The sequence below is a fragment of the Nerophis ophidion genome, linkage group LG21, assembly GCF_033978795.1.
Source record: "Nerophis ophidion isolate RoL-2023_Sa linkage group LG21, RoL_Noph_v1.0, whole genome shotgun sequence".
NCBI classification, from domain to species: Eukaryota; Metazoa; Chordata; class Actinopteri; order Syngnathiformes; family Syngnathidae; genus Nerophis; species Nerophis ophidion.
In genome coordinates, this window is record NC_084631.1 from 10,976,467 (window position 1) to 10,991,174 (window position 14,708).

Genomic DNA, 14,708 nt, shown 5'->3' on the forward strand with positions numbered 1-14,708 from the left:
ACTCTGCAAGACTGAATGTATTGCACATGATATCCCACACACATCCACACTCTGCAGGACTGCATGTATTGCACATGATATCCCACACACATCAACACGCTGCAGGCCTGTATCGCACATGATGTCTCACACAAGTAAACATGCTGCAATAATTCCTGTATCGCACATGTAATTATCACACATAAGAAATACACTGCAGGACTGCTCGTATTGCACCTGATATCATACCCACATCTACATACTGCAGGACTGTTTGTATCGCACATTATATCACACACAAGTAAACATGCTGCAATAATTCTTGTATCGCACATGTTATCATCACACATTAGAAACAGGCTGCAGGACTGCATGTATTGCACATGATATCCCACACACATCAACACGCTGCAGGACTGTTTGTATCGCCCATGATATCACACACACACAAGTAAACATGCTGCAATAATTCTTGTATCGCACATATTATCACACTCAAGAAACACTCTGCAGGACTGCATGTATTGCTCATGATATCCCACACATATCAACACGCTGTAGGACTGTTTGTATCGCACATGATATCACACACAAGTAAACATGCTGCCATAAGTCTTGTATCGCACATGTTATCACACACAAGGAATACTCTGCAAGACTGAATGTATCGCACATGATATCACACACAAGTAAACATGCTACAATAATTCTTGTATCGCACATGTTATCACACACAAGAAACACTCTGCAAGACTGCATGTATTGCACATGATATCCCACACACATCCACACACTGCAGGACTGTTTGTATCGCACATGATATCACACACAAGTAAACATGCTACAATAATTCTTGTATCGCACATGTAATCGTCACACATAAGAAACACGCTGCAGGACTGCATGTATTGCACATGATATCCCACACATATCAACACGCTGTAGGACTGTTTGTATCGCACATGATATCACACACAAGTAAACATGCTGAAATATTTCGTGTATCGCACATGTTATCATCACTCAAGAAACACGCTGCAGGACTGCATGTATTGCACATGATATCCCACACACACCAACACGCTGCAGGACTGTTTGTATCGCACATGATATCACACACACACACAAGTAAACACGCTGCAATAATTCTTGTATCGCACATATTATCACACTCAAGAAACACGCTGCAGGACTGCATGTATTGCACATGATATCCCACACACATCAACACGCTGCAGGACTGTTTGTATCGCACATGATATCACACACACACACACAAGTAAACATGCTGCAATAATTCTTGTATCGCACATATTATCACACTCAAGAAACACTCAGCAGGACTGCATGTATTGCACATGATATCCCACACATATCAACACGCTGTAGGACTGTTTGTATCGCACATGATATCACACACAAGTAAACATGCTGCAAAAATTATTGTATCGCACGTTATCACACATAAGAAAGAAGCTGCAGGACGGTTTGCATCGCACATGATATCACACACAAGTAAACATGCTGAAATAATTCTTGTATCACACGTTATCGCACATAAAAAACACGCTGCAGAACTGCGTGTATTGCCCATGATATCCCACACACAACACGCTGCAGGACTGTTTGTATCGCACATGATATCCCACACAAGTAAACATGCTACAATAGTTCTTGTATCGCACATGTTATCGTCACTCATAAGAAACAGGCTGTAGGGCTGCATGTATTGCACATGATATCCCACACACATCAACACCCTGCAGAACGGTTTGTATCGCACATGATATCCTACACAAGTAAACATGCTGCAATTATTCTTGTATCGCACATATTATCACACACAAGAAACACGCTGCAGGACTGCATGTATTGCACATGATATCCCACACACATAAACACACTGCAGGACTGTTTGTATCGCACATCATATCCCACACAAGTAAACATGCTGCAATAATTCTTGTATTGCACATATTATCACACAAGAAACACTCTGCAGGACTGCATGTATTGCACATGATATCCCACACACATAAACACACTGCAGGACGGTTTGTATCGCACATGATATCCCACACAAGTAAACATGCTGCAATTATTCTCGTATCGCACAAGAAACACGCTGCAGGACTGCACGTATTGCACATGATATCACACACATCAACACGCTGCAGGACTGTTGGTATCGCACATAATATAACACACACAAAAGTAAACAGGCTGCAATAATTCTTGTATCGCACATATTATCACACACAAGAAACATGCTGCAGAACTGCATGTATTGCTCATGATATCCCACACACATCAACACGCTGCAATAATTCTTGTATCGCTCATGTAATCATCACACATTAGAAACAGGCTGCAGGACTGCATGTATTGCACATGATATCCCACACACATAAACACGCCGCAGGACGGTTTGTATCGCACATGATATCCCACACAAGTAAACATGCTGCAATTATTCTCGTATCGCACATGTTAACATCACACAAGAAACACGCTGCAGGACTGCACGTATTGCACATGATATCCCACACACACATCAACACACCGCAGGACTGTTTGTATCGCACATGATATCACACACAAGTAAACATGCTGCAATAATTCTCGTATCGCACATGTTATCACACAAGAAACACGCTGCAGGACTGCACGTATTGCACATGATATCCCACACACATCAACACGCTGCAGGACTGTTTGTACCACACATGATACCACACACAATTAAACACGCTGCAGGACTGCGTGTATCGCAGATGATATCACACACAGCACTGCAGGATTGCATGTTTCGCAGATGATTTCACACACGCAAGCACTGCTTTTTGATGCCATTTGAGCGATATCTGATATCAATAAGTGACCGGGACGCCCCTGATTATATTAAATGTTATCTTTAAATACATACACAGAGTGTATAATACGTTGGTGTTATTATTTTCATATGACGACATGTCCAAACGAAGTTAAAAGAAAAAAATAAAGAAAAAAAACAATGAAAACATGCGCATGAGGAGGACTTAGTTTTCCCTGAGTGTGATCTTCCAGGCTGCTACGACTACATGAGCGTTTATTGACCTTCAACACCTCCAGGACGCTCAGAAGGAGACGCAGTTGAGTTTGAAGGAGTCAACTGGTGACGAGAAGCACGCCACAAAAAAATAAAAACAGTACACTTTGTCGTATGTGAGTCTGCCTGCAATGACCTCGGGGTCACAAGAGAAGCACACCTGGTGACATGTGCGAGGCGTGCGTCCATCTCACTGCGTGTCCGTCTGGTCATCTCGCTCAGTGCTGGTGTGCGGCGGCGCCTGCGTGGAGGTGGACTCGGACACGGAGGCGGTGGCCAACCAGGCCTTCAAGCTGGGCTGCATCTCCTGCAAGAAGAGGGGGGAAGTGAAGGCCACCGCTTCTGTCACCTGGCTCTTCAAGGCCACGGACGACCACGACTTCGATGAGGTGAGGTCATCGCCACACGTCACATGATCACATGACCTAGTCTTCCGCCGCAAACTCCAGCCGGCACTGGCGCCGTCTTTCAAATTAGTGGACACTCGTCTACTTTCGCATTTCATGCACTTAAACGCGGCAGGAAGCACTTAGACTGCTTTGTGTGTGTGTGTGTGTGTGTGTGTGTGTGTTCTGGCAATGCTGACTTAATGGGGGACATCGCTCTGTTTACACAGTCACCTTTAGGGGACCTCTGACGGTATGGGGACAAAAAAGAACACAAAGGTCCCCTAAAGCAGTGTTCCCCAACCACTGGGCCGCGGCCCGGTAGGGCCCGATTAGTACCGGGCCGCAGAAGAATTTGTTATTCATTTTTCTTTAAAAAAATAAAAGAAAATATATATATATATATATATGTATATATATATTTTTAAATCAATATAAAAAACACAATATACACTTACAATTAGTGCACCAAAGCCCCCCTTTCTCATGACAAAAACGTCCCTTTTTCATGACAAAAAAAAAAAAAGGTTCCCCCCTCCCCCCGGAACAAATTATTAAGCGTTGACCGGTCCGTGGATACAAAAAGGTTGGGGACCACTGCCCTAAAGGGAAACCTTTTTAAAGGCCTACTGAAATGCGATTTTCTTATTTAAACAGGGATAGCAGGTCCATTCTATGTGTCATACTTGATCATTTCGCGATATTGCCATATTTTTTGCTGAAAGGATTCAGTAGAGAACATCCACGATAATGTTCGCAACTTTCGGTGCGAAGAGAAAAGCCCTGCCTCTACCGGAAGTCGCAGACGATGACGTCACATGTTTGATGGCTCCTCACATATTCACATAGATTTTAATGGGAGCCTCCAACAAAAACAGCTATTCAGACCGAGAAAACAACAATTTCCCCATTAATTTGGGCGAGGATGAAAGATTCGTGTTTGAGGATATTGATAGCGAAGGACTAGAAAAAAAAAAAGCGGTTGCATTGAGACGGATTCAGATGTTTTTAGACACATTTACTAGGATAATTATGGGAAATCCCTTATCTTTCTATTGTGTTGCTAGTGTTTTAGTGAGTTTTATAGTACTTGATAGTCGGAGGTGTGTGTCCACGGGTGTGTCGACGCGCAGTGTCTTAAGGAAGTCGACGGCAGCTTTATGGGCGGCACAAGCTCAGCTGATATCCGGTAAGAGGCGACTTTTTAACCACAATTTTCTCACCGAAACCTGCTGGTTGACATGTAGTCGGGATCCATGTCCGCTGTGATCCATACTAAAGTTTCACCTCCGTGAATTTTAAACAAGGAATCACCGTGTGTTTGTGTGGCTAAAGGCTAAAGCTTCCCACCTCCGTCTTTCTACTTTGACTTCTCCAATATTAATTGAACAAATCGCAAAAGATTCAGCAACACAGATGTCCAAAAAGCAGACGACTTTTAGCTGTGTGTGTGTGCAGCGCTCATATTCTTAACAGCCCGTGACGTCATCATTACGCAACGTTTTCAAGAAAAAACTAATTGCAATTTAGTAAACTAAAAAGGCCGTATTGGCATGTGTTGCAATGTTAATATTTCATCATTGATGTATCGCACATGATATATCAATTAAAGACCTACTGAAACCACGCAGTCTGATAGTTTATACATCAATGATGAAATATTAACATTGCAACACATGCCAATACGGCCTTTTTAGTTTACTAAATTACAATTTTAAATTTCCCGCGGAGTTTCTTGTTGAAAACGTCGCAAAATGATGACGTGTACACGTGACGTCACGGACTTTAGAGGACATATTAGCCAGCACCACTTGTGGCTATAAGTCGTCTCTTTTCATCGCATAATTACACAGTATTCTGGACATCTGTGTTGCTGAATCTTTTGCAATTTGTTCAATTAATAATGGAGAAGTCAAAGTAGAAAGATGGAGGTGGGAAGCTTTTAGCCTTTAGCCACACAAACACACGGTGATTCCTTGTTTAAAATTCCCGAAGCTTTACTATGGATCACAGCGGTCAAGCGAACGTGGATCCCGACTACATGTCAACCGGCAGGTTTCGGTGAGAAAATTGTGGTAAAAAGTCGCCTCTTACCGGAGATCAGCGGAGCTTGCGCCGTCCTTGCAGCTGCCGTCAACTTCCCTCAGAGACTGGCGTCAACACACCCGTGGACACACCCCTCCGACTATCAGGTACTATTTAACTCACTAAAACACTAGCAACACAATAGAAAGATAATGGATTTCCCAGAATTATCCTAGTAAATGTGTCTAAAAACATCTGAATCGTTCCCAATGCAATCGCCTTTTTTTTTTTTTTTCTAGTCCTTCACTCTAAATTTCTTCATCCACGAATCTGTCATCCTTGCTCAAATTAATGAGGAAATTGGCGGTTTCTTGGTCCGAATAGCTTTTGCTGTTGGAGGCTCACATTATAAACAATGTGAGGATGTGAGGAGCCCTCACCCTTGTGATGTCATCGTCTGCTACTTCCGGTAAAGGCAGGGCTTTTTTATTAGCGACCAAAAGTTGCGAACTTTATCGTGGATGTTCTCTACTAAATCCTTTCAGCAAAAATATGGCAATATGGCGAAATGATCAAGTATGACACATAGAATGGACCTGCTATCACCGTTTAAATAAGAAAATCTCATTTCAGTAGGCCTTTAAGGTAATGATTTCAAAGTACTGTGGATATATAAATAGTGCCTATAGATACAGTATATGTATATTTATGTTAATAGTATATACTGTACATACAGTGGGGCAAAAAAGTATTTAGTCGGCCGCCGATTGTGCAAGTTCTCCCACTTAAAATGATGACAGAGGTCTGTAATTTTCATCATAGGTACACTTCAACTGTGAGAGACAGAATGTGAAAGAAAAATCCAGGATTTCAAATTGTAGGAATTTTAAATAATTTATTTGTAAATTATGGTGAAAAAGCTCTCACTGATGGAAGGAGGTTTTGGCTCAAAATCTCACGATACATGGCCCCATTCATTCTTTCCTTAACACGGATCAATCGTCCTGTCGCCTTAGCAGAAAAACAGCCCCAAAGCATGATGTTTCCACCCCCATGCTTCACAGTAGGTATGGTGTTCTTGGGATGCAACTCAGTATTTTTCTTCCTCCAAACACGACGATTTCAGTTTATACCAAAAAGTTCTACTTTGGTTTCATCTGACCACATGACATTCTCCCAATCCTCTGCTGTATCATCCATGTGCTCTCTGGCAAACTTCAGATGGGCACTGGCTTAAGCAGGGGGGCACGCCCGGCACTGCAGGATTTGATTAGCTGTCGGCGTAGTGTGTTACTGATGGTAACCTTTGTTACTTTGGTCCAAGCTCTCTGTAAGTCATTCACCAGGTCCCCCTCGAGTGGTTCTGGGATTTTTGCTCACCGTTCTCATGATTATTTTGACCCCAAGGGATGAGATCTTGCGTGGAGCCCCTCGACCTTACCTTCCATTTTCTGATAATTGCTCCCACGGTTGATTTTTTCCACACCAAGCTGCTTGCCTATTGTAGATTCACTCTTCCCAGTCTGGTGCAGGTCTACAATTCTTTTCCTGGTGTCCTTCGACAGCTCTTTGGTCTTGGCCATAGTGGGGTTTGGAGTCTGGCTGTTTGAGGCTGTGGACAGGTGTCTTTTATACAGATAACGAGTTCAAACAGGTTCCATTAATACAGGTAACGAGTGGAGGACAGAAGAGCTTCTTAAAGATGAAGTTACAGGTCTGTGAGAGCCACAGATCTTCCTTGTTTGAACTTATTTTCCACCATAATTTACAAATAAATTCTTTAAAATTCCTAGATTTTTTTTCACATTCTGTCTCTCACTTTTTCCCATAATGCCGGGCTGCGCAGCTCTACATGTACGCAGAGAGGGAAGGCAAGGTGCTGGATCCGCGTTTCTATGGCCGTCTGCACTGGAATGGCAGCAAGAACACGGAGGACTTGCAGGACGGCTCCATCTACATCCTGAACGTCAGCTACAACGATACGGGACGATACCAGTGCAAATTTAGGCGCATGCTCCTCTACCCCAACAGCCAGTATGAGACCAACCACGTGAAGAACATCAGCATGAAGGTGGTGCCTCGAGGTGTGTCCGTCCGGCTCTGCAATACATCAAACACTCTTTAGTCCAGGGGGTCACCAATGTAAGGTAGCCAGTAAGGAACAGATGAGTCGCCCGCTGGCCTGTTCTAAAAATAGCTCAAATAGCAGCACTTACCAGTGAGCTGCCTCTATTTTTTTTAATTGTATTTATTACTAGCAAGCTGGTCTCACTTTGCTGGACATTTTTAATTCTAAGAGAGACAAAACTCATATAGAATTTGAAAAACTAAGAAAATATTTTAAAGACTTGGTCTTCACTTGTTTAAATAAATTCATTTTTTTTTACTTTGCTTCTTATAACTTTCAGAAAGACAATTTTAGAGAAAAAATACAACATTAAAAATGATTTTAGGATTTTTAAACACATATATTTACCTTTTAAATTCCTTCCTCTTCTTTCCTGACAATTTAAATCAATGTTCAAATAATTATTTTTTATTGTAAAGAATAATAAATACATTTTAATTTAATTCTTTATTTTAGCTTCGGTTTTTTCGACGAAGAATATTTGTGAAATATTCTTTTCAAACTTATTATGATTAAAATTCAAAAGAAATATTCTGGCATCTCTAGAAAATCTCCAAAATCAAATTTAAATCTTATTTCAAAGTCTTTTGAATTTCTTTTAACATTTTTGTTCTGGAAAATCCAGAAGAAATAATGACTTGTATTTGTTAGAAATATAGCTTGGTCCAATTTGTTATATATTCTAACAAAATGCAGATTGGATTTTAACCTATTTTAAACATGTCATCAAAATTCTAAAATTAATCTTAATCAGGAAAAATTACTAATGATGTTCCATAAAAATTATTTTTTTAATTTTTTCAAAAAGATTCGAATTAGCTAGTTTTTCTCTTCTTTTTTTCGGTTGAATTTTGAATTTTAAAGAGTCGGCAAGATAAACTATGTTTCAAAATTTAAGGTACATTTTTTTCCTGTTTTCTCCTCTTTTAAACCGTCCAATTAAGTTTTTTTCATCATATATTCTCTACAAAAAACCTTCCGTAAAAGGAAAAAAATGTACGACGGAATGACAGACAGAAATACTCAATTATATATATATATATATATATATATATATATATATATATATATATATATATATATTTATTTATCGAAGGTAAATTGAACAAATTGGCTATTTCTGGCAATTTATTTAAGTGTGTATCAAACCGGTAGCCCTTGGCATTAATCAGTACCCAAGAAGTAGCTCTTGGTTTCAAAAAGGTTGGTGACCCCTGCTTTAGTCGCTCTTCTTTCTCGCACACCTCCACCAAATGTTCCACCTCCGTTTGTGCCACACATACAATATTGTTCAAATACATTTTACAAATGTGTTGAAATGTGTTAGAAGATTTCTCCTTGCATACAGTGACCAGAGGGATGGCGTCCATCATGTCTGAGGTGATGATGTACGTGTCCATCATCGGCCTGCAGCTCTGGCTGCTGGTGGAGATGATTTATTGCTACAGGAAGATTTCAGCTGCGGGCGAGGAGGCTTTGAGGGAGAGTGCGTGAGTCAACATCACACATCCACACATCACACTTTCACACATCGCACTTTCACACGTCGGACTTGAACACAACACTTTCACACAACGCTTTTACCCATACCACTTTCACACATAGCACTTTCACACATTGCACTTTCACATAACAGTTGCACACATCACACATAACACTTTCACACGTCGCACTTTCACACGTCGGACTTTCACACGTCGGACTTTCACACATAACACTTTTACACGTCGCACTTTCACACGTCGCACTTTCACACGTCGCACTTTCACACATAACACTTTTACACGTCGCACTTTCACACGTCGCACTTTCACACGTCGCACTTTCACACATAACACTTTTACACGTCGCACTTTCACACACAACACTTTCACACAACACTTTCACACATAACACTTTAACTCATAGCACTTTCACACGTCGCACTTGAACACAGCACTTTCACACATAACGCTTTTACCCATACCACTTTCGCACATTGCACTTTCACATAACAGTTGCACACATCACACATAACACTTTCACACGTTGCACTTTCACACATAACACTTTCACACATAACACTTTTACACGTCGCACTTTCACACGTCGCACTTGAACACAACACTTTCGCACATTGCACTTTCACATAACAGTTGCACACATCACACATAACACTTTCACACATAACACTTTCACACATAGCACTTTCACACATAGCACTTTCACACATTGCACTTTCACACATAACACTTTCACACGTTGCACTTTCATACATAACACTTTTACACATAGCACTTTCACACGTTGCACTTTCACACATAACACTTTCACACATAACACTTTCACACATAACACTTTCACACAACACTTTCACACATAACACTTTCACACATAACACTTTCACACATAACACTTTCACACAACACTTTCACACATAACACTTTCACACATAACACTTCCACACATAACACTTTCACACGTCGCACTTTCACACGTCGCACTTTCACACATAACACTTTTACACGTCGCACTTTCACATAACACTTTCGCACATTGCACTTTCACATAACAGTTGCACACATCACACATAACACTTTCACACATAACACTTTCACACATAACACTTTCACACATAGCCCTTTCACACGTTGCACTTTCACACATAACACTTTTACACATAACACTTTTACACGTCGCACTTTCACACAACACTTTCACACAACACTTTCACACAACACTTTCACACAACACTTTCACACATAACACTTTCACACATAACACTTTCACACAACACTTTCACACATAACACTTTTACACGTCGCACTTTCACACGTCGCACTTGAAGACAACACTTTCACACATAGCACTTTCACACATAGCACTTTCACACGTTGCACTTTCACACAACACTTTCACACATAACACTTTCACACATAACACTTTTACACGTCGCACTTTCACACAACACTTTCACACATAACACTTTCACACAACACTTTCACACATAACACTTTCACACATAACACTTTCACACATAACACTTTCACACAACACTTTCACACATAACACTTTTACACGTCACACTTTCACACGTCGCACTTGAAGACAACACTTTCACACATAGCACTTTCACACATAGCACTTTCACACGTTGCACTTTCACACATAACACTTTTACACGTCGCACTTTCACACAACACTTTCACACATAACACTTTCACACATAACACTTTCACACATAACACTTTCACACATAACACTTTTACACGTCGCACTTTCACACAACACTTTCACACATAACACTTTCACACATAACACTTTCACACATAACACTTTCACACATAACACTTTTACACGTCGCACTTTTACACGTCGCACTTGAAGACAACACTTTCACACATAGCACTTTCACATAACAGTTGCACACATCACACATAACACTTTCACACATAGCACTTTCACACAACACTTTCACAAAACACTTTCACACATAGCACTTTCACACATAACACTTTCACACAACACTTTTACACGTCGCACTTTCACACATAACACTTTCACACAAAGCACTTTCACACATAACACTTTCACACATAACACTTTCACACATAACACTTTCACACAACACTTTCACACAAAGCACTTTCACACATAACACTTTCACACATAACACTTACACGTCACACTTTCACACAAAGCACTTTCACACATAACACATAGCACTTTCACACATTACACTTTCACACGTTGCACTTTCACACAACACTTTCACACATAACACTTTCACACATAACACTTTTACACGTCGCACTTTCACACATAACACTTTCACACATAACACTTTCACACATAGCACTTTCACACATATCACTTTCACACGTTACACTTTCACACGTTGCACTTTCACACGTTGCACTTTCACACATAACACTTTTACACGTCGCACTTTCACACAACACTTTCACACATAACACTTTCACACTTAACACTTTCACACATAGCACTTTCACACATAGCACTTTCACACGTAGCACTTTCACACGTAGCACTTTCACACGTTGCACTTTCACACATTACACTTTCACACGTTGCACTTTCACACATTACACTTTCACACGTCGCACTTTCACACAACACTTTCACACAAAGCACTTTCACACAAAGCACTTGAACACAAGACTTTCACACATAACGCTTTTACCCATACCACTTTCACACATTGCACTTTCACATAACAGTTGCACACATCACACATAACACTTTCACACATAGCACTTTCACACATTACTTTTTCACACGTTGCACTTTCACACATAACACTTTTACACGTCACACTTTCACACATAGCACTTTTACACGTCGCACTTTCACACATAGCACTTTCACACATAGCACTTTCACACGTTGCACTTTCACACATTACACTTTCACACATAACACTTTCACACATAGCCCTTTCACACATAGCCCTTTCACACGTTGCACTTTCACACATAACACTTTTACACATAACACTTTTACACGTCGCACTTTCACACAACACTTTCACACAACACTTTCACACAACACTTTCACACATAACACTTTCACACAACACTTTCACACATAACACTTTTACACGTCGCACTTTCACACGTCGCACTTGAAGACAACACTTTCACACATAGCACTTTCACACATAGCACTTTCACACGTTGCACTTTCACACAACACTTTCACACATAACACTTTCACACATAACACTTTTACACGTCGCACTTTCACACAACACTTTCACACATAACACTTTCACATAACACTTTCACACATAACACTTTCACACATAACACTTTCACACAACACTTTCACACATAACACTTTTACACGTCGCACTTTCACACGTCGCACTTGAAGACAACACTTTCACACATAGCACTTTCACACATAGCACTTTCACACGTTGCACTTTCACACATAACACTTTTACACGTCGCACTTTCACACAACACTTTCACACATAACACTTTCACACATAACACTTTCACACATAACACTTTCACACATAACACTTTCACACATAACACTTTTACACGTCGCACTTTCACACAACACTTTCACACATAACACTTTCACACATAACACTTTCACACATAACACTTTCACACATAACACTTTTACACGTCGCACTTTCACACGTCGCACTTGAAGACAACACTTTCACACATTGCACTTTCACATAACAGTTGCACACATCACACATAACACTTTCACACATAGCACTTTCACACAACACTTTCACAAAACACTTTCACACATAGCACTTTCACACATAACACTTTCACACAACACTTTTACACGTCGCACTTTCACACATAACACTTTCACACAAAGCACTTTCACACATAACACTTTCACACATAACACTTTCACACATAACACTTTCACACAACACTTTCACACAAAGCACTTTCACACATAACACTTTCACACATAACACTTACACGTCACACTTTCACACAAAGCACTTTCACACATAACACATAGCACTTTCACACATTACACTTTCACACGTTGCACTTTCACACAACACTTTCACACATAACACTTTCACACATAACACTTTCACACATAACACTTTTACACGTCGCACTTTCACACATAACACTTTCACACATAACACTTTCACACATAGCACTTTCACACATAGCACTTTCACACATATCACTTTCACACGTTACACTTTCACACGTTACACTTTCACACGTTGCACTTTCACACGTTGCACTTTCACACATAACACTTTTACACGTCGCACTTTCACACAACACTTTCACACATAACACTTTCACACTTAACACTTTCACACATAGCACTTTCACACATAGCACTTTCACACGTAGCACTTTCACACGTAGCACTTTCACACGTTGCACTTTCACACATTACACTTTCACACGTTGCACTTTCACACATTACACTTTCACACGTCGCACTTTCACACAACACTTTCACACAAAGCACTTTCACACAAAGCACTTGAACACAAGACTTTCACACATAACGCTTTTACCCATACCACTTTCACACATTGCACTTTCACATAACAGTTGCACACATCACACATAACACTTTCACACATAGCACTTTCACACATTACTTTTTCACACGTTGCACTTTCACACATAACACTTTTACACGTCGCACTTTCACACATTGCACTTTTACACGTCGCACTTTCACACATAGCACTTTCACACATAGCACTTTCACACGTTGCACTTTCACACATTACACTTTCACACGTCGCACTTTCACACATTACACTTTCACACGTCGCACTTTCACACAACACTTTCACACAAAGCACTTTCACACATAACACTTTTACACGTCGCACTTTCACACAAAGCACTTGAACACAAGACTTTCACACATAACGCTTTTACCCATACCACTTTCACACATTGCACTTTCACATAACAGTTGCACACATCACACTTAACACTTTCACACGTCGCACTTTCACACGTCGCACTTTCACACATAACACTTTCACACGTCGCACTTTCACACGTCGCACTTTCACACATAACACTTTCACACATAGCACTTTCACACATAACACTTTCACACATAACACTTTCACACAACACTTTCACACATAACACTTTCACACAACACTTTCACACAAAGCACTTTCACACATAACACTTTCACACATAACACTTTTACACGTCGCACTTTCACACGTCGCACTTTCACACAAAGCACTTTCACACATAACACTTTCACACAACACTTTCACACAAAGCACTTTCACACATAACACTTTCACACATAACACTTTTACACGTCGCACTTTCACATAACACTTTCACACATAACACTTTCACACAACACTTTCACACAAGGCACTTTCACACATAACACTTTTACACGTCGCACTTTCACATAACACTTTCACACAAAGCACTTTCACACATAACACTTTCACACAACACTTTCACACAACACTTTCACACAAAGCACTTTCACACATAACACTTTTACACGTCGCACTTTCACATAACACTTTCACACATAACACTTTCACACAACACTTTCACACAAAGCACTTTCACACATAACACTTTTACACGTC

General features: G+C 40.3%; 1 protein-coding gene across 4 annotated transcripts in view; it reads left to right on the plus strand.

Moving 5' to 3' along the window:
- scn1ba (sodium channel, voltage-gated, type I, beta a) overlaps positions 1 to 14,708 on the plus strand; it is a 46,052-nt gene that overhangs the window by 28,457 nt on the left and 2,887 nt on the right. For all 4 annotated transcript variants that reach the window (XM_061881907.1, XM_061881906.1, XM_061881905.1 and 1 more), the window contains 3 exons: positions 3,290 to 3,456; positions 7,325 to 7,562; positions 8,955 to 9,096. In XM_061881907.1, coding sequence (XP_061737891.1) covers positions 3,290 to 3,456; positions 7,325 to 7,562; positions 8,955 to 9,096 — 547 coding nt within the window. The remainder of the gene's footprint in view (positions 1 to 3,289; positions 3,457 to 7,324; positions 7,563 to 8,954; positions 9,097 to 14,708) is intronic.